General features: G+C 43.1%; 1 protein-coding gene across 1 annotated transcript in view; it reads right to left on the bottom strand.

The window, feature by feature from the left end:
• Positions 1-15,523: 15,523 nt before the first annotated feature.
• Positions 15,524-22,308, bottom strand: part of ptch1 (patched 1) — a 51,801-nt gene continuing 45,016 nt past the window's right edge. Inside the window, exons 21-24 of the mRNA XM_084360617.1 lie at positions 19,422-19,521; positions 18,930-19,286; positions 18,298-18,844; positions 15,524-18,202 (exon numbers count right to left, since the gene is read on the bottom strand). Of these exons, the coding sequence (XP_084216743.1) occupies positions 18,299-18,844; positions 18,930-19,286; positions 19,422-19,521 (1,003 nt within the window). The 3' untranslated portion in view covers positions 15,524-18,202; position 18,298. The remainder of the gene's footprint in view (positions 18,203-18,297; positions 18,845-18,929; positions 19,287-19,421; positions 19,522-22,308) is intronic.

Here is a 22,308-nt window from a genome sequence, read left to right on the forward strand (position 1 = left end):
AAAGCAAACTTTGAGGGGTTCCCGGCCTGCTTGGCTCGAGCTGACAAATCGCCCAGAGGCTCCAGTCAGACCCCGAGCAGCCCCGCACACTGCACCAGGAAACGGTTGTTTAAACATACGTAATGTCATGTGCGTGTGCATGTGTGTGTGTGCTTGTGGGCATATGTGCCTGCATGAGAAAGAGATTATATGCATGTAAGTGTGGGTGTGTCTTTGAACAGCACACACACACACACACACACACACACACACATTTTGTTTCTGCCTCCTTGTGCATGTGTCTGAGTGTGGTCAGATGTGGTGATGGCTGTTAATGTGTGCCTATACCACTTGAATACTGCTCAATATACCCACACAAGCCATGGTATGTGCTGTATGTGTGCACAGTATGAGTGTTTCAGTGAGGCAGTGCAGCCTGTTAGACGAGGGAATGTGTTTAAAGATGTCTTGTGGCTCCACATTAGACACCAGAATTTCTGTGGTAGGAAAGCCCGGGTCTGTGGATGTGTTTGCATGAGATGGTGGGAGTGTGTGTATACAGGTGTGTGCACATACGGTAATTGTGCGTGTGCTATTCCCCTTCTAGTTCGGTGCTTGTCATCAGCGTCCCAAATAGAACATGGAAAATGTGGGTACAAACGTCAGTGTAATGCAACTCTTTTTAATTTTCTGAAGTTTTCCTTTTAAAGATATTCCACCACATCTGCTTAAAACTGTTAGAAGTCACTTTTAGTTTTCTGAGATTTGTTCGCACAGTCCATCAGGCTTTTATCTAAATTTATAGGGCTTAAATGGAAAAGAACATGTCCTTCGCATCATCATGACATATTTGTGAAGTTATTCCAAAAGGAGAAGTTTCACAATCAAAAGATTTGTCTTGTCTTCAAAAGGATTTTAGTGCTTACAAGTCATGAAACATAATGTCAAAAATGTGCGCAGTGTGATTGTCTTTTTTCATACAAGTTTATTTGTAATCTGTTTCAAAACTGCTTTGAGTGTAAAAATGCGTGACTTAGATCGCTGACCTGAAACTGACTCACACACACATAAACACGCACTTAACTTTAATCATACACATTTTATGAAAAACTTCAAAACTGTTCCTGACGTCGGATGAAAGAGCCTCAAGGTTAACATATTTATGTTGGTGTCTCCATCAGTAAATGTCCAGTGAAGGCAGCAGTTAAAATCATAAGGCGCTGGCCCAGGTTCACCATCAGCTCCACCCTGCATGGCTGCCTGCCTGGGCCAACATGTAGGTCAACCAGGGCTAGGTCTCTCCACATGCAGGGTGCTCTATGTGTGTGTGTGTGTGTGTGTGTGTGTGTGTGTGTCTAAGTCTTGTAAAAACATCAGCATACGGGTTTGGAACAAGGTCCCTGGCAATACTCGAAAAACGAGAGAGAGAAGGAAAGAAAAACCACGGCAAAAACTTGAGAGAGTGTGGTTTGATGCCCAAAGTGGAAACCCACACACTGATGTTTTTGTGTGTTTGTGTGTGTGTGTGTGTGTGTGTGTGTGTGTGTGTGTGTGTGTGTGTGTGTGTGTGTATGCATGTGTCTATGTGTGTGTTTGTCCTTGCGGCTGTACGTGTGTGCTGCTATGCTCATGCTTGCATGGGCACACATATGGATGCTAGGAGAAATGTAGTGTAAACCACGTGTGTTTTTACTGTACTGCTACTCTGTGATTATTACAGAGCCAGGAGACGGGTTGTCACGCAGTGGGGCAGCAACTCGTCCATATGTCTGTGTGTGCAGTGTGTTTGCATGTATGCTTTCATGCTTGGAGGCCTGATCACAGCCAGAAATTTGACATTGCCAACTGGACAACTGTACCAGCAGAGATTAAAGATTAAAACACAAAGACGACATTTACTGATAGGCATAGATGTATTTATTTAATAAGATTTACAGAGATTTTTTTCTTTGTTTTTTGTAATTTTGAATTTGCAGGTGCTGTTATCCATCTGATTTTGTCCAGCTGGATCATTTAGGACAAACATAAAAAGCATTGAATGACACTTTCTGGCCAAACTGTGGTGCTGGAAGTTGTTACCAGTTTACATCTGAAAATTATAAATCCTTACCCCAACCGTTCTGTAAATAGATGTGGGGAAAAAGGCAAAGTACATGATTGCTAATTTTTTGAAGTATAGTTGTTTTTTGACCTTGTGGTTTGGCCAGAGAGTGATGGAGCCGGGTGGGGAGCTTGGGTATCAGCCTCTGGAGCTTATCCCGGGCTCACTGAGACCAGGAGCTGCACAGCTGCTGACAAATTTCTCAGTTCTGATCCAGACCAATCCTATTACCAGTTCTGGTCCAGACCAAAGCCATTACCAACCTGGCTCTGCCGCTGTGGCCCTACGTGACCTGACGCCTGTCTGAGAGCACCACACACACTGATGCTGCTTCATTTGATGGCCTGGGCGGCTGTGTGCGTGTGTGTGGTGTCTCCTGCTGGTTACCACAAGAGGAAAATTTAAACTTTGCGATAAGCAGCATTAAGCTCTGTTTGCATGCTCCTTGTCTTTTGATTGTTGCATCCAATTGGGTGTTTTCCCAAAGCACATCAACTGTTCCACAAAACCTACTTTTTCCATTTCAACTTTTTACACCCACACTTTTGTACATATTTGAGTTTAAACAAGTTGATAGAAATTTGTCTCAGTGCAGCTCAGATTAAACAAATTCCCTCAAAAGAGATTATTCTTGCTCCCTCAGTTTTCTGATGTTGCAAATTTAAGTGATAAAAAAAGACAGTTCAACTAATTGTCCTTAATGCTGAGTGCAGCACCATTTCAAGTTGAGCAGCTTTGGATGTGTTTGTACTGTGAAAGTGTCTTTATACCAAAAAAAAAGTATGGAAAATATGGTTTGGCCGGCCATTATTTAAAGCAATATTCATTTCGATTTTCATGATTTATCAGGTGTCTCATTAATTCTGGCCATGCTATCCAGGCCAATTCAGAAAAAGTCTGAAAAATGCCAGTGTAATACCAGTTGGCAGACAATGAAAAAGGAACTCCAATGAAAAAGAGCAATTACAGCACACACTTATCACCTCTGTGCTGATTTAATGAAAAAGCTCGTCATTTCGGCCACAAAGTGCAAAAAGAGGAGTTTTGGTTGAAGTGGTGCATATGTTGCCTTCAACTCATCTTGAACAATGAAATGGAGCCAAAGTGATGACACCTTTTTAAATTCAGTGTGGTTGGATTGGTAGTTCACTTTTACTAACAAAGCAGCTGTACCACCCATCTTGTCTTAGCACTAAATGTCTGTATTGTCAGCAAGGTTTGTGATCCCTTTTTTTATTTCTCAGTATTTGTTTTCACTGACATATTGTTTTGTTTCTGAATCCTGACAATTGCTCAAGTATGAAAAATAAGGAATTTGATCAAGGATCACGAATGCGAGTGAGTGGCAGCATCTGTTTACTGTTATCGAGAGTGCATTAGCCATTTCAAAGGTCCCGTGTCGGATTCAGCTGCGTCTATTGGCAGAAATGTCATATAATGTTCATAATTATGTTTCCATTAGTGTCTAACAGCCTCATATTAGGACTCATTGTGTTTTCATTACCTTAGAATGACCCTTTTTTATCTACAGTGGGAGCAAATCGTTAACCATAGAAGTTCACTATGTTGCACTGCCCAGAACAGACAAACCAAACACTGGCTCTAGAAAATGCCTTTCATGTCCCTGCTGCAGGAGAGGTTGAGGCGAGGGGTGTTCAGTTGGTTGCAATCTGCCAGATGTCACTAAATCCTTTAAAATAAAAGTCTATTATGCCAGTCTTGCATGAGCGTTTTCTGCATTCTCTGACCACACAATGATGTATCCTCTAAGAATAGTGTTAGCAAAAAATTCTGTCATCCCTTTGTCACTGTCATTTCTCCTTTTCCTCATTAAAGTTGTTCTTCCCTACCTCCCCATGAAAGCTATCAAACACTTCTCTGTCACTCTGAACCAGCATCTGCCTTTAAAACATTTATGCATTCATGTGTCTGAGTCAACACGTCATTTTCTGGTGTTTGTGTGGATGAAGCGGCAGTCCCTCAGCCTGGGGACAGTTGAAGCGACTGAGGGGGGAGAAGGAAGGAGACTTTCAAATTAAAGCAGAGGAATGTGCCGTTAAAAATCTTCGGATCCGTTTGGGCTTAGCTCTGAATGTCTGGCTGTTAGGAGAGAGGAAGAGGGGCACAGAGATGGAGAGGAGGAAGAGGGGAGAGAGAGCGAGAGAAAGAGCACTTTTCAGAGGAGAAAGGAAGAGCTGTCAGAGGTGTCTCAAGACAGGGGCCAGCTCTCCCTCACAAATGGATTTGTCTCTCACACGAAGTTTATAGGAGATGTTTTTGGGTCTTCCCGTGTGTGCGTGCATGTGTATCTGTGTGTGTTTGGCTCGAGTGTGCGTTGATTTAAGTCGGTTGTTAAGTTCGGCAGCAGTTAATGTCAGATAAGGTTTGAAGCTGAACAGTGTTCGTGATAGAAATGTCAGAAAACAAGTCAATTTGAAAAGACAGTAACCAGAATGATAGCATTTAAACAAGGGCGCCAAAACCTTTTTTCCTTGGAGGGCCAAACCTAAAACTTAATGGTGGTCTAAATTTACTTTCTCTTCTGTTTTCTTTTTTCAAATGGCATATCCATCTTTTTTTTTTTTTTTTTTTCAGTTTTTTTATGATCAGCATAAAGTAGAGTAGTGGGAGTGAAAATCCACTTGTTGACGGGTGTAAAGCCTTTTCAGTTAAATCATAAGCAACAGCAACAACTCCAGTTTATTGAAACATGTTCAAGGTACAAAACTGAGTAATACAGCTGACTAACAGGTGACTCTTGAGGTTACAGTATATTCAGAAGGAAATGTAATTTAATCATAGTGTCCAAAGGAGGAAAGATATTGCCCATTCCCTTGCTCTCTTAGGTGTTTCGTGACTAAAGGTAGGACACACAAAGTATTATTTTAGTTTTATGTTATATTGTTATTATCCTCTCTGTCTGTACTTGTCTTTTTGGTTTCCGTGACTGTGTTATCACCGTTACCACGTTCAACCAAAATGACAGAATAAGACATATGAAAGCAGAATATAAAAATGCAACACAGAGGAGCCTTAAAAGGAAATCACGACCTGCCCGGCCTGAGCTGCCTTATAATGTCTGATGTGAGCAGTCACAGAAGATGTGTGTAAAATCCTGCCTGGAGGAACAGATCTTATCTTACATAACCCTTTTCTTTCACATATAAGCAAATCACGTAGATGTCTGGAAAGGTAGAATACACGGGACCATACAACTTTACAATAATACACATATTTATTGCAGCCTTTCCCCTTTTTATTCCACAGACACACATGCAGTCACACTTTCTATGGCAATTCCAGGCATTTTTAAAACATGTTTCCTTACTGCTTGGAGAGGAAGCTGGGGATTGGCTGAGAAAGGGAGAGAGTTTCTGTGACCAATGTGAAACAGCACCGCGTGCATAAGCCTGTACACACCGGCACGCACACACACAGACAGACCCACACCACACTTTTATTGTGGACTGCACATGCACAATCACGAACACTATAAGGAAACTGTTTATATTTCTTCACAAGCTTTTATATGTGAATTTTACATATAAAATAGACGACAGATTTGCACACACAGGCTTTCTAACTGCATGTATGTGTGGCTGTGGTTGTGTGGTTCCACCGGTTAATCTGGTCCTCCCTCTGATTACAGATGGTTACATATAACACAGCTGCCTGCCACAGTCTGCTAATCAACCAGTAAGAAGAGAACCAGCTGAGACTCCACATTTGCAATCAGTCAGTAAGAAAATCACTGACAATAAAACTCCAGCTGTTACATCTGACCTCTAAGCTAAGCTAAACTTTTAATTGTCTCTTACACTAGCATATTAGAAAATAACTTACTGGTAGTATTCATTCACAAAAATGTGTCTTAAATTTGTCAGGGATGGATGACTAAGGGTCTGAAGCAGGTATTGGCCGGACCACTGACTGAGGACCAGGATGGACGGACTACCAGCAGAGGTTCAGTATCAGGAGTCGACCCATGACAAAACTGAGCTTAATAGATGACATCACAGTGATTTCCCTCACCGACTTTACCCCTGGCTCTACACACTCAGTCAGACAAAAAGCCTCTGACAAGGGCTGACTAGTGCCAACGGTGAGGAACTCAACGCAACAACTAGGGCCACAGTTGTCACTGGGAGCCCCGACATTGGCCAACCATCAGCCTGGTGTGTCAGGGCCCTATACCGTGCTTTAGGGACCATAAAGCAAAAGCACAAACTTCTTGTGACTCTAAAGAACATTTCCACACTCTGTGACAAATAGTATTGTATCTAAATTTGCAATTGCAGTGAACAGATTGTATGAATTATTACTCTCAGACTACAAATTTAATGAACAATAGAGCAAAAAAGAGGACACAGTTCGTAGTATTTCAAATGCAAGAACCACTTTTGGCTAAACTGGGCCCCTGATGGCTCCACTTGACCTGAAAAAAGCAGTAAGTCGGCCCCCAGCGCAACTTTGTTCCTGTCACTCATCCATCGTCCAAGTTCAATAACCCGATACCAGAACTGTGTGTCCGCTTTTACCGTGACATACTGTATCACTCACATATACCTATGTGTATTCATACAATCACATGCAATGCACAGAAACACACATACGCATGCACACACACACACATAACATACACACCTGCTTTCTATTAGTCCAGTAGATTGCAGGGAAATTGAGGGGGGGTGTTAAACACACACACATCCATCTATCTGCCCCTCTGTCCACGATAATTACACACTTCCTGCTCTAAAATCCTTCTCCGACAGCTTCGACTCCAATCATGTCTCTGTTTAAGTTTGAGCGTGCGTGTGTGTGTGTGTGTGTGTGAGAGGGTTGGTTTACAGACCCAGAGGCTTGCATTAGTTCATCAGTGGCGAAACAGATACTCCTCATAATCTGAGTAAATATATGACACGCATCAAGATATGAAAGAAAATAACTCAGCACTCCTGCTTATTTGAGCTGTTTCAGATGTTTCTGTGTGTGTGTGTGTGTGTGTGTGTGTGTGTGTGTGTGTGTACAGTATTTGTGCGTCAGTGTTGTACTCTCGGACCTAGTCTAGGGGCCAGTCTGTCAAGAAAGCAAGAAATATTTATATTAAGTGAGTTTTTCATACTTTGCTGTAATACTTTTACAGTTTTCAGCCCTCACTGTATGGACTCTTGGATTAAATAGAATTAATTAAGTAAATTAATCAACAGAAATTTGCAACGTTCCAAGTTTTTTGAATCCGAAATGCCGACTTAAAGAGCAATTTGAGAGCAGGAGCGGCCAAATGCAATCAGTTTTTGTGTCTTTTTATGGTTATTGTATGTGCTAGATTTATACCTTCACCAGGGAGACTGTTTTCACTCCTGTACATTTGTTGGTTGGTTTGTCAGCAGGATTATGCAAAAGCAACTAAACGGTTTTTCACGAAGCTTGGATGGAAGATAGGTCTCGGCCCATACTAGACACCATTAACTTTTGGTGGGGATCTGGATAAAGGGGCGGATCCAGGATTTTTTTCCCTCACTTTCTTTAACATTGCAAGATTTTTTGTCATTTTTGTTCATTTTTCAGGGAATGAAGCATTAATCTTAATGAAAATGAGTACAAAAAGGGACAGCTTGGCCTTGGTGGATTTACAGTATGCACTCTACTGAGTGCCATTCTACTTTTTCTTCATATTCTCTGCCTGGTTTATCTCCCATTTGTTTAGCCTTTTCGTCTAAGTGAGCCTAGCACGACTCATGTTGATACAGCGATGAAGTATTGAATCTTGAATCTTCATTCACATCTGGAAAAAAATTACTTTAAAGAGCTTCGGTCAGACAGTGTCAGTGTTAGAGGTCAGTGAGTATCAACAATATCTATTTTATCATTCTCTCTACTATACAGTATACATGTGCATCTTTTCTTTGCATCCACATCGGGCATGAATGTGTGCGCTCATATCTGCATGTAAAGTTTTCTGTGCGTGTGTCTGTGCGTTGATTCAGACTGAGCGTCCCTCTGGGGTCCTCAGAGCTCTCCTCCAGCCCTGTTTCTCATTAGGCATCTGTCATGGTGCCAGAATCAATAAGCACAGATGGAAGAAAAAACAATCTTTCTTCTCTCGTCTTTGTGAATGGGCAGATCATTAGCGAATTCCAAAGTGTTTACCATCGTCAACAAGGAAAGACCCTCCTCAACTTTTACTGTACTTTCAGTCATTTGTACTCCTTTTGTTTCCTTTATGACCCGCAGTTGAAAACTGTCCTCCGAAGTGTTAGAGACATGTGAAATCATATGCTCCAGTTTTGTTTGGCTTTTGCAGAAGCGAGCGAGAAATTCGCTCAACACTCCCAGACACAGATGAAAATATTTAGCTGCGGGTTTCTTTCTGTCTCTCTCTTACCCTCCTCTGCCCCCCCTTCTGCGTCTTAAGATGACGCATCTGTTTCCATACATTGTTGCATGTTTGCCTGCAAATACAAACAGCATAGTTTCAACAAAGAGGTGGGTGGTGTGTGTTCATCTGGCGTGTGTGCATGCATGCATGCCACCAGGACTACATTAAACAAAAGGAAGAAAGGATGACAGCATCCAACCTCAGTTTGTCATCTGCAGTGTAAACGGCCGTATATCATGCTAACATCTTACATGTGCTTGGCCCAATCACAGCAGTCACACACAGCCGTGTCAACACAGCAGTAATGAAAACAAAAGAAACGGAAAAGAGGGAGCAGGGAGAGCCACGGGTAGAAACAACGGCAAATAGAAAGCAGAGGAAAAGACAAAAAAGGGAGAAGCCTGATGGAAGCAGAGTAGAAGTGAAGGAGGGTGGAAAGAGAGAAGCCGAGGGCAGGATAAATGCTTCCAGTGTTAGCGGAAGAGGGGAAGATTATGACATGGCTTGGCAATGCTCCGTAGCACTCGTCTGTAACACAAAGAAAGAGTGGGTGGGTTTTCCACCTCCACAGAATAAATGATGCGAGGGGAAATGGGAGTAAACAACATCAGTCATTATAATTACTCTCATACGGCTACTCCCATCCACCATCAACCATCCTCTAACCCCCCTTCACTCTCTTCCTCCCTCCATTTTCCATCTGTCTTCACTCCCAAACTTCTCTTTGCCTATTCTCAATGACTTGATTACACCTTTTACTTTATTGTCTCTCACTCACTTTCTCTTTCTATCCATCCTTGGGAAAGGCACATTTCCTCTTTTCTGACTACACTGAAATTAAACTACTTGTTTCAGGTCTTGAATCTCAAGCTTGAGGACTGAGTCTGCACCGTATGGAAGAAATAAAGCGCTGTGGGAGTAAAATACTACAAATGACTGTACATAAGCATTTCGTTTGGCGTGTTTGTCTGAATGCAGCGACAACAGCCAACAGTAATAATAATTTTGGCAAATTTCTTGAGCTTTCTTCAGCAGACTATGAGAGAGATACGATCTTTGGCTCCGCTGATGGACCTCTCATGCAGCAGAAGCCTTTGAAAGCTGCTGAATGCATAGTGAATCATGTCAGCTGTTTCTAAGAATTGGATGTGGTTCCCTCGCTGTTCTGGACCTCCAGGCTGCTCCGTCTCCTTCGCTCTTCTTCTCTCCCTCTTTCTCTGAAAGGATTCCTGGAGAGCTGTAGTAGAGTGTAAGAAAATGTGTTGAACAAAAAGTTTTTATGGAGAACAGTCACTCATTTCATGGATGAATGAAAGAATGCATGGCTGTGGAATATGTTGTTCTGATCCAAAATGTTATATGTCCATTTTGGAATGCAACCATAAGTTGAAAAGCCATATAACTACTCTTTGAGGCTGAGATTAAAGGTTCTGTAGCCTGTATGAGATTTTAACCATTAATACAATAACTATTTCCATATAAAGATGTGGACCAATGGCGTCCTGAGCAGAGAATGAAGTCACACTCCCTCTGTGTTTGTTGTTATCTGAGCTTCTCTGCTTTTTTGTTTCGCTACCCAGCTGCGCTCGCATGCAAGTGCATGTTAGCTACGAGCTACGGGCAGCTACGAGAGGCTCTGAGCTGTTTTTTTCTTAACCTAATCACCAGAGTAAATGTTAGCTAAGTGCGTTTCTACAAAACCACAGGTAAGTTTCAACTGAACATTCCTTTATGTTGCAACGTTATGTTTGTTTAGGCTGAATTATTTCTATTTCTATCTTGTCACAGCACTGTGCTTATGCTTCGGTTTAGGCACAACAACCACTTGGTTGGGGTTAGGAAAACATCATGGTTTGGCTTAAAATTCCTTTTTTGATCGCCATGATCAGGGATGGAAATGTCAGCAGGTCCCCTTAAAAAAAGCATCCCCTTTTGGAAGCGATGAGGAAAGTAGGAGGATACATCATCTGGGTACCATGAATATCTGTGCCAACTTTTGTGCAAATCCATTGAGCAGATACTTCACAGGGAAAATCAAACCTGGCCTGCTGATGGCGCTACATGAAAAGTCAGAGAATCATCAAAATCATTAGGATTCGTCCTCTGGGGACCATGAATGTCTGTACATAATTTGAAAGCAACCCCTGTCAACATTTTTAAGTTATGTCAATCTGGACCAACAGTGGTGGAGCACCCGACAGACCGACATTGTCATATGTAGCCTTTCATTTAGGGCAATTGTAGTCTTGTCATATAAATAGTTCAAATGTAAATAAATAAATAAAAAAATGTAGTGCGCACTTACTGCGTTTCAAAGGCAACTTCCACACACATATTTTATAACTTTCTCTGAACACGTCCCCCTTAATGATCTTAATCTAATCCGATCTAATGTCCTCTTGTCATTCGATATCTGATTTCAAGAAGGCTGAATTCCAACTTTAAAACTGAGAGAGACTAAGAGAAAGAGGAGAAGACAGATGCTGGCCTCCCTCGTACAACACTAGGAAAACCCAGCACAGAATTTGTTCCCCGATGACCGCGCATCACCGCTCTCTCCAGTATATCAAATGCCGAGCATATTTCTCACATGTCATTCTCATAAGGGCTATTTTCTTGTTATTCACCACTGCAGCCTGCAGAATAGCACTTTAACACTCAGCTTATGTAAGTCTAGCCACTGGGGACTTGGACCTCACATTCTTCTGGATCGGTCTTGTAGGAAGAACGCACTCCCTCTGTGGGAGATAAAACAGCCAGCCAAGTCAAACTGGTCCCTGGGTGGGACTGAACACCAGCACCAACACCCGCCCAAAACCACCCACCTAGAGACTGCTGACAGAATAGAATAGATAAGAAAGGAAATATTCTTTGTTATGACGTTAGAGCCTCTGTAGAAATGTCCCACATGACATCGTGGTTGTTATTTTTGTGCCTCAGAGTAAATGTAAACATTTTATTTAAGGGACAGTTTTTAGGGAAATAAGCTTATTCAGTTTCCAAGAGATAAGTGAAGATCAATGCCACTTTCATGGGCATTTGTCATCGTCAGTGTAGCTTAGCTTAGTGCGAAGACTGGCGGCAGGGAGAAACAGCGAACGTGTACAAAATAATAACATAACCTATTTTCTATGTTTTTGTCTTGTTTCATTCATGCACAAACACAAACTTGAAGCCAGGATTGGAACAAACTTGAAATGACGTCCAGGTTTGAGTCGGTTTTGGTCACGTCACCAGTAGTCACTGCCTGGATGGAGCTCCAGTTCTGCATGAGTATGTGTGGGCTCAGTTACAATTCTTTCAAACGCTGTCAGGTCTGGACAGAAAAATGCGACCAGAGCAGCACTCTGATTTGTATCCTGGTGGTCAATCAATACATAAACGCAGCTATGAAAGTGAGAAGTTTCAATTTAAGGCGCTGAATGTCACATTTTGTCATCTTTTGATAGAGCCGGACAAGCTATTTAACCCTGCGACACAGTCTTTATGCTAAGTTAAACTAACCGTCTCCTGGTCCTAGGTTTATATTTAGCAAACACATTTAGTGCGGTGCCGGTCTTCACCACTAAACGTCGACCAAAAACACAAGATCCATTTGTCATTAATGTCTAGCCAAGTCATAATAAGTACGATCAGGCTAATATTTACAATCTGAGACGTACTGTTCTTATTCACTCCGGATTCATCTGGTGGTGTTTGGAAATCTCTTGCAGCTTTGACGTCAATCTGGCAAACTGTTCTTGTTCATACGCATATTGTTGGACACACACACGCACGCATGCACAGAAGCAACCAAAGTTGAATGGTTTTCAAGGTGCCTGTAAGGCCTCAAAGGTAAAACCCTCATTTGTCTGGATCTGGAGTTGTATCAACACACCGTGTGACGCTTCCTGCAGATTTATTCTTAAACTCCGGTTTTATAAAGAATGTGTAAATCTGACCCTGGGTCTGGCAGGGGTGCATGTGTGTGTTTTGTGTGTGTCCCATGCAGTCATGTCAACAGAGCAATCATTCATGTAGAGTATACACTCAGAGGGTTTAGCTCTGCCGGCAGGTGACGATGGACAAGCCTTTCAGGGAAGGAGTGAGGGATGGAAAGAGGGAGAGGGGGGGAGGATAGATGGAGGAAAAAGAAGGACTGGAGCAGAGGAATCTGTAATGTCTTTTTACATAATTCCCTTCGCACATGTAGGTTTGAGTGAGGGAAGAAAGGAAAATTAAAAAAAGAAGTGAGTGAATGAATGAAGGCAGAATGAAAAAAGCTTTGATGTATAGTATGTATCCGCTCCATTGTCGCCCAGCCTGGGCAGAGAGCCACGGCGGAACAGTCCATTAGTCCAGGAGAGAAGGAACTTCTTAATTGCCTCCTCTCTATTCCTCTTTGTCGTCCCTCCATCCCTCTCTCCCCCCGTCCCCCCCTTCAGTTGGAGGACAGGTACCGGAAACGCTCATTCATTAACAACCTGGAGCTTGTTAGGTTCATTGAAGCACTCTTCACAGTATGTGAAGTGTGTGTGCATGGTTGCATATTTGTATGTGTTTTTGAGGAGGCCCGAGGTGAGTGGGGGCTAAAGGGTAAGCCAGGGCCAGAGGAGGGGGGTGTGTTGGTTCGGTGACCCAGGGTTCTCCAGCAAATGAGGGGAGTGCTGGTGAGAGAGACCTTAAGAGTGTAAAAACTCAGTGAACCATGTCACCCACAAACACCCATGGGACGGTCTCACATATTTCACCTTTCAGCAATGCTTCAAACACTGTAATTATCTTTTATGAGCGCCACATTAAAGGATAAGTTCACCCAAAAATGAAATTTCAGTTGTTATCTACTCACCTGCACGGCGATGGAAAGTAAGGTGAGTTTCGTAGTGCACAACAGGGTTGCAGCATTCTCCATATCAACTGAAAACTAACCCAAAGGCCCGATATCCAAAATTGATTTGAAAAGACATAATTTACGTTCTTTTTAAAGGTGCAGTATGTAAGAATTAACTATAATGATCAACAGAATGTGAAGAAATAACAGCTTTTACATTATGGCGTCTAAGTTTTGTGTTGCAGAGGTGTCTACTGAAGTTAGCATGCTAACCAACTAGCCTTGGCCCGTCCTGGTCCAAATTTCTGTCCTAGCTGTGTAAACACTAGCACTCCTCTGGTGCTCCCAGCTCCCAGTCTGAACCACTAGATACAGTTCGAGCTCTCTCACCCCGTCTGAAGTGGGTGCACGAGCTCGACCGTGTGTCGAGTGTGTAAATAACATCTTTTCAAATCAATTTGGGATCTCTCGGCTTCCAGCCACTTGGACCATTGTATGTTTTTATTAAGGACTTGTGTAGATAACGACTTAATTTTTATCTTTGGGTGAACTTATCCTTATCCCAAGAAAATAAGAACTCAATGAACCATGTCACCCACAAACAACCATGGGGTGGTCACACATAGTTCACCCTTCAGCAATGCTTTAAACACTGTTCCACTATCATCAATCCTGAATTTGCACTTTGGGTGCCACATTAAAATCTGCAATGGGCGACACCTGCAGGAGCCTCTACCTTTGCTCTGTTTTGTCATCAGGCAGCATGCTAAAAATGTCAAGTCCAGTTAGAAAAGAAAAACATGACACCTGCCACCCAGCTTCCCAAACACACCCTGTCATTTGTAGGATGTCAGCCTGAGTCTTTGCACTCGTTGGACAGCACGCAGCGGAGTAGTGTTCCTTTATTGGCTTTAAAAGATAATGACATGCCTACAGCCTGCCTCAGACCGCTGATCCAGGGTCAGCGAGTTCCTCAGCCTCCGTGAGGTTCAGGTTGAGTTTGTGGCTTTGGAAATCTGACCCTGTATTTGTTGTTAGGAACAACAGAAAAGCCATTTGCCAAAGATAGTGTTCATCTACATTGCACAACATGTTGCGATGCATACGTTTTTATTGGATTTTGATCAAGGTGCTTTAATTGCACATTTCCTGCCTTGTGGCGAGACTGAAACTTTCTCTTACAGCTCTCGAGAATGAGAATAAATAGCTGCCACCCATGCAGCTGACAAGGCGCTCTCCCTCTCTCACCATCAGTGCAGCGAGCTCAAGGCCACATGCCCTTTTTCATTACTCCGAACAGGCCAGCTGTATTGTAACTACAACCAATTTCCTTGCAGTCTATAAAGCTGTCAATCAAAATCATACCGAACAGGGAGTGGAGGTGGGGGGTGCAGGGGCGGAGCTGGGTGGGCTGTTGGGGAGGGCTGCAGGGCTCCAGACCAGATGTCAGAGTTTTACACTGCAGGACACGAAGGAGGGAGGGAGGAGGGAGGGAAGGGAGGTGGGAGGAGAAAGGTCATGTTTACCTGTAGCTACACTTAATAGGGAATACCAGAAATATTTTGACTTGCATGGAGGTGATGCTTGGTGTGCCAAGCCTTCTTTCATTAAAAAGATTCACAACAACATAATTAATGTTGCTCGAGGACCACCACTGCAACTGCAACAAAGTCCATGTTCAGAGCAAGTTGTGGAAAAAAAACTGTATTAGTTGCAGTGATGGTTCTGGACCAGCATCAACTATGATGCTGTACGTACTATATAGTAGGGGTTGACCGATTATAGGCCTGGCCAATTATTACATCTGATATTTATCTGATAATAAATATTTGTAAAAATGTAATATCTAGTAACTAAAGTTATCAAATAAATATAGTGAAGTACAATATTTGCCTCTGAAATGTAGTGGAGTGGTAATACAAACACAAAATTACTTGAGTAAATGTACTTGTCCATCACTGCCTGTAACACCGCAACAAAATACAGATGCAGAGTGGATATTACATGTTAATTAGTGAGCTTTAGACGTGCTGGTAGACTGATATTTTAAACTTTAGACAGAACAGTTAAGCTAGCTGGCTGCTGGCTGCAGCTTCTTAATTACCATGTAGGCATGAAAGTGTATCTACTCATACGACTCTGCAAGAAAGCAAATAAGCGTTTTTCCGCCAAAATGTCGAACTGAACCCTTAAGCACAAAACACATTTGAAACAAATCAACTCACAATCAGACCAAAATCATCTTTTTTAAGTTTCCATTTATTAAAGTTATGAACAAAGAGACAAATAAGTTATAATATTTTTATTTGTTAGAATTCTATCAGTGTTTGAACATTAATATTTAGAGAGCTAGTACAATTTTCTACTTTCATGGCTAGCCTTTGACAAACCCATAGAAACAGCTGTCTCTCTCCAAGGATCGGAACATAATACTGAAGGGGAGGTGTCGATGTTGTCTCACAAGACAGTTAGCAGTGAAAGTGTGCACCTTAAGGTTTTTCTGTTATGGTATATCATTACATATAAACTCTTTAAAAATATACTTCTGTCAAATACCTTGACAACTACTATGTACACTACAAAAATAAATTTTCATATAAATAAATTATATGGCATACATTTATCTTTGTAACTGAAAACAGCATACATCCACGCCAACTGAGACCAAAATGACAGTCTGGAAGAACCACTGATTTTTTTTTTTCCTTTTAAAATCCTCTAAGAGCTATGATGAGACCTGTAGTGTAAAATGTTATATACTCTTTTTTTCCTATTTAACATTAGTAAGCACTTTATACAGATCAAACTCCATTAATGTAAAAACATTAAACTGTAATAGTGTTTTTTTTCAATAGACATAAAAATCCCTGCATTTGTTATCCACTGGCATCACGACAATGATGAAAGAAAATAACATATTTTATATTACAAAAATATAAATATCGCAATTGAACGTTGAAAACAAAACAAAACCAAAAAAACAAAACATTTAAAAATGAATAAAACAGTTGCCAGCTATGATTCTCTCCACTACTGCCAATGTGACATTGGGAGAAAAAACACAAAATGAAAAAACAAAACAGAACAACCTATTTCATGCAAGCAGCTAACGTAACATGGTGGACAGAAGGAGGAAGACTGCAAAGGCTTCTGGGAAGAGCTACACGTGTTCAACAGGAAGTGAGAGTGTAAAAGCGGAGGCAAACCCGAGGTGTGGACGGGGTCAAAGGGGCCTGGGTCTGGAACTGAGGGTGGGGGTTACAGGTTTGCATGCAGACATAGACAGACATGCAGATCTGAACTGGCCATTGCTGGTAGAGAGAGGGACTGGCAGTGTGAACTTTGACCCCTGAGGCTCTGGGCTGTGCCATTTGGCAGTTGAGGGTGGGGTGGGGGACGTCCAATTACTGTCATGGTGTTGTGTTTTGATTTTTATTAGCTGAGGTCAGTTGGGACAGCTGAGGCCAAATTGGGGCCAGTTGTCTTTAAGAGGATGGACTACCACACACACATAAATGTTTAAACACACAAATACATTGAGACACACACAGAGCACATTGTCAGGCCATATAGGGCTTAGCCCTTAGCAGGCTGCGTGGGCTAGCTTATTGGTTGGACAGAAATAAAAAAGCTACTTGAGGAGAGATATTCCTGTGAATGAAGTGTAAATGCAGTCAAGTGCCATGTTGAATCGGGTCGTACAGTATACAGTCTGAGCTTTAGCTTATCCACTAGACACCAGCCACTTAGGGTACAAGAGTTAGTGCCCCGTGTTGACCCTGTTCCAGAATCAGTAATGTGAATGTCCCTGTAATGGCAAAGTGAGTTTCTGAGGTGGGTTTACTGCTTGTACGTCAGAATACAAGACAGAACCTGTTTTGAGCCTGCTAGGGTTAAACAATACATAACCTCTTACAGTAAAATACGACCAGAGAGCAGCCTAACAGACAGTGATACAAAGCTGAGAGCAGAAACAGGTTCCAATGCAGAGGCGAGAACTAAAAGAACAAAACAAACAAAACAAAAACAGCTTTTAAAATTTCTTCATATCTGCTCGTCTTAAATAGCACGCATAGCGTGTCAAGTTAAACAGTAATTGTTTCATAACTACCACAGGTTTGTGATAAAAAATTAATAGTTTAACATGCGTACCTTTATACAATAATAAACACACACACATAAACGCGCGCACACACATATATACCATAGCCCTGTTTGATAATTCTAACAATTTCCCTCATGTTTTAAATGAGTGTAAATGTTAGTCTGTTCTGAGGATGTATCTGATGTAGAAGCCAGAAAATAATGGGGCTGTTTCACATCATACAGCCCTACACACAACTACTACACGCACACACACACACACACACGCACGAACACACACACAAACAAACATATATGTAGACAGATCACTTCTTTTGTTTAAAGAGACATTTGCATAGAGTTATAAATGTATATTATTTTAAAAAATATTTTGAGCAGCAACAGTGAATGCTGACAGGTATGTTTGTCTAGATGAAGCTTCCTAATGGCACAGATCCACAGATGAGTGAACAGTAATCAGAGATCTATCTCTCTTTCTCATACACGCACACACACGTACACACACGCGCACACACACACACACACACCATATAAAATGGCAGCCCCAGTCTGTTAACATGAGGAGTTGTACAGCTCCTAAAATTATAGCTACTTTTTGTTCATATTTACATATGTATACATCTTTTAAATATAGATAAATCTAAGACAATAGTCCACTGGGTTACAGTAAGAATGAGCACCATGACGGCAACACTGGCGAGTTTCTCGCTGCTTAGGGCCGGGGGCGAGCCGGCCTGGGCTATGCTGGGCTGAGCTGCGCTGGGCCAGGTCAGCTGCTTGGTAATACAGAGGAGTCCATCTTTGGCCGTTGTACTTCCGTTCTCCACAGCTGGTAACAAAAAGGAAGATTGTATTGTCAGACTTTTGTTTTCTATAAGGACTACTGTACTACTTATGTGTCTATTGATGCAGTAGAAAGCTCACCTCAGCTTGCCCGTCTGCCACTGTTGCTCTCAGCTGCCTCAAACTCCAAATCTTGAAGCTCCATGGCCTCCACCTTGTCTCCTCTGGCCCCCGTGTGGGTGTCCAGTGGCACATGTGGGTCCTGGAAGGCAGGCTCCGGCTCCTCCGGCCCTGATGGGCAGTAACTGTCTGTTGCAGTGTATCCTGGGTAAGAGGAAGCTGGGGGGCTCTGGTTAGACAAGGGGGCTGGGTGGACGGCAACAGTGACGGAGGCTGACGCTGTTACTGTGGTGATGGGTTGGCAATACGGGGTGGGGTTGGGTTGGTGGTGCGGGAGGTGGTGATTAGGCTGTGGGTTGTGGGAAGACCGGGCCCTGTGGCCTGCTGAGTGTTCTCTATGGCAGTGTGAGCCATAATGGCCCCCAGCCTCAGTAGCAGTTTCAAAAGCGTCCATGCGCGGGCGGGCTGGGGGTGGGACCTGCCAATGCAGCTGGGTCTTGGGGTCCCTGCTGTTGCGCTGAGTAGCCCTGGGCTGGGGCCCAGAATCACAACCCTGAGAGGGGACAGACTGTAGAGCAAGACAATAAGATATTTTTTTTCTATAAGAGAAAATAGATAATCATACATGCAACATAATGGGTAATATCTCTTACCGAGGACATGGTATAGGATGGAGGGTCAGGCTGTCTGGCTGAGCGTCTATGCCCTGATCCTGCTCTCCTTTCCTCTTCTGTCCTGGCTGCTCTGCCCCTGCTGGTCTGGAGGTGGTACTGCTGCTCCTCCGCTCGAGTTTGTCCTCTGTGCGAGGGCAGGTTATAGTTCTGCAGCTCCTGACTGATACCAGATACTGTGGTGTTCGAGCTGTACTCTGAGTCCGATGAGTCTGAAGCTGCACCAGAGGTGGTGGTGGCCGCGGTGGTGTGGTGAGGACGGACTGAGAAGTGGACTACATGAGGAGGGGCCTCCGGGGACGGGGTGGGTAACCGGCTGCGGCCATCGACTGGAGTCACCTGAGGGGTGAGAATGGAGAAGGCGTCTGTGAGTGACTCCACAGAGGAGCCTTTTTTATCATGAGCCGAAGAAGAACGAAATTGAAAACTTCAGACTCCATTTTCTTGCAATTGTATTTTTTTTTTAGATCTTACCTCTGGGTAGGGCCCAAAGTATGACAGTAATACTGGAAGAAGGACCAATCCATTTAGTACTCCAAGAACTGTTAGGATGGCCAACACTGCAAAGAAATACCTGCAACACACAATAAAGTAGTTGAATATAATATAATAAACTTATTTAAACAAAATGTTTAACACACAGCATGCAAAACTGCCATTTTCCTCTAAAAACGTTAATAAAAATACCAGATATCTCAAACAAGACCACTATAAAATGGGAATATTTCTTTTGCTGGATTTAAATTTAAAAAAAAAAAAACCACCAACACAGACAGACAAGAAGAGAAACAGAGCAGGCGAAGAAACAAATAAAATACCTGTGCAAACCACAGAGGTTTAGACATGGGGAGACATGTGCAAGATCAACCATTACACATGCCCGAAAATAATACATCCACAAAGACACCCGGCCACTCCCCAAACACACACACACACACACACACACATATATGTAAACCCCCCACAGACAGGCAGGCATGCACTGTGGTTTGGAGGAGCAAAACAGAAATGTACCTTGTGTGTTTCTAAGTCCTGCCAAAGAGGGTTAGTCTTAAAGAAGCCGCAGAGAGAAAAGAAAGGGGAAGCATAATTAGCCAGAGCTGGTTAATTCAAAGGCATGGGAGGAAAGGGAAAAAAAAAAGAAGGGGGGGAGGAGGGGGGAGAGGGGTATTGGGGAAGGGTACTCTCTCTTGGGTGTGTGGTGTATAAGCAAACATGGAGAAAACAAAGCAGTGAGGAATGTGAAGGGGTAGGGGGGTGGGGGTGGGGGGGTAAGGAAGGGGGGAGGAGAGGCGAGTGAGGGGAACGTTGGAGGGAGGGGTGGGGTGGGGGGGCACAAGAGGACAGGGGCCTCTCTCTCCTCTCCGGCTCTAAAAAAGAGAGAGGGAGAGGCAAACAAATGAAGTGAAGGGTATAGAATTTAAACAATTTAGTCTAGGAAGAAGAGAAGGGGACCCTCGGAGCGCCACCCCGCCCTGGTCTTTCTCTCTCCCTCTCTTTCATTTCTTTCTCTCTCTTCTCTGCCTCGCTTCTCTCTCCCTCCTTTCCAGCTAAGCCCCTGTGAAATTCCCGGCCACTCCGCAATCCCCTCCGTCTAATTAAATCTCCAATGTATCAGGTAAGACCCCCCAATCTCCACTCTAAATCCCCCCCCCGCCCCTCTCACCAATCCGGCTCCCTTCATTAGGGACGGCTTTCCTCCTCTCTTGGTTCTCCAGTGGAAGCTCTCAGGTTATCAAGGACACATTGATGAACCATGAAACCCTTCGCCTGACTCCGGACTATGCCGTTAGTGTGTGTGGGTGTTTAAGCGCGGGCTAACTGAGGTGTAGATGCGCTGGTATGCTGCGCAGCTGGGCCTCAAACTAAGCGCACATTCATAACTAATGTGTGCATGTGTGTTTATATCAATATGTGTGTGTGTGTGTGTGTGTGTGTGTGTGTGTGTGTGTGTGTGTGTGTGCATGGAGACAGGCATTGTACAGAGGAACCACAAGTGAGGAGAGCTGGTTCTCGTCTTCCCAGCATGGGTGGCCTCACCTTCACAATACTGGTACACTGTGTCTGACTGTGGAAACGTACTTGAATATGCAAAATGCCCTTGTGATAAGTTGGGAGTGCTGGTATGGAGACACACTTCTGCTCCTTCAAACTACACTAGGCTAACCAGTAAGAACCAGCGGCTCAAACTTGTACTCAAGTAAAGCACTTGAGTAAATATACTTAGTTACTATATCCGACACTGCATAAAATCCATCAGAGCTGGTCTGTATGTGTCCCGTATACAACCACAGGCCTCATCTGAAACCATCCCATTTTATCACTTCAGTTTACTCTCATGGTGTCCCAGAGAAGCCGAGTCCAAAAAAAAAATCCGAGCAGAGACAGATCAAGCCTGCAGACAGGTGAAGTAACTGGGTGAAACTTTTTTCATGTGTAACCTACAAGCATGAGACTCGCTAGAGTTACTTCTACATCAATGTGACCTGAGGATGGGCCTGCAAGTGGTAGTTCTAAGCCGAAAGTACATAGGATACAGACCGATTATCACTAAAGGAATCAATTCCGGGATAAAAAAAATTCTCTTCAGAAGTTATGTGAATGCACAATGATCTACACTGTCTCATTGTTTCCCACTTTAAATCACAGAGCCTAATGCATACAGCAATTGCTGTTTTCCAAGCAGCTCAACTTGCAAAAAAACGTCCCAAGGTACCTGTGGGGAAGGATGACTTCTAAAAGACACTGAAGACCAGTGACAGAAAGGACATGATCAGCACCGTGCAGCCGCATCATTGACCACTTCTCAAGGCATGTGTGTCATTAGTTAAAGACACTCCTTCAAGCAGGTAGCCCTGTTGTATGGGAAATGACGCGCCGAGGAAAGCCGAGCCAGCACGTGTACGGAAAAGCCCCACAGGGAAACTTAGCACTGGCCATGTAGCTTTGATTAAGGAGGAAGTACTGGCAATCAACAGAAATGTTTATGTTATGTTTGACTTGAATTGTTGCCGATATATTACACGCTAAAAAAAAACATGCCAAATTTAATTTTAAACTTGGAGCCCATGGTAGTAAATGGGTACTGAAAGTAACGACCCATGATTTAGCTTTACCACAGAGCAAGTCAATCCACACACACACACATACACACACACACACACACACACATCATACATACAACATACAGTCTTTCCAGCCCGCCCATCCATCTTTCACTCACTTGTATTAGATTATCAGAACTGTTTCTATAAGTGGAACTGAAATAACTGTGTCATCACTACGTTTAGCATTTCCATACACACCAGGAGGGGTAAACGCCACGTCACCTCTGTACCCACATATATGCACACACACGTAC

The sequence above is a fragment of the Pagrus pagrus genome (genome assembly GCF_965226575.1).
Source record: "Pagrus pagrus genome assembly, chromosome: 8".
Taxonomy (NCBI): domain Eukaryota; kingdom Metazoa; phylum Chordata; class Actinopteri; order Spariformes; family Sparidae; genus Pagrus; species Pagrus pagrus.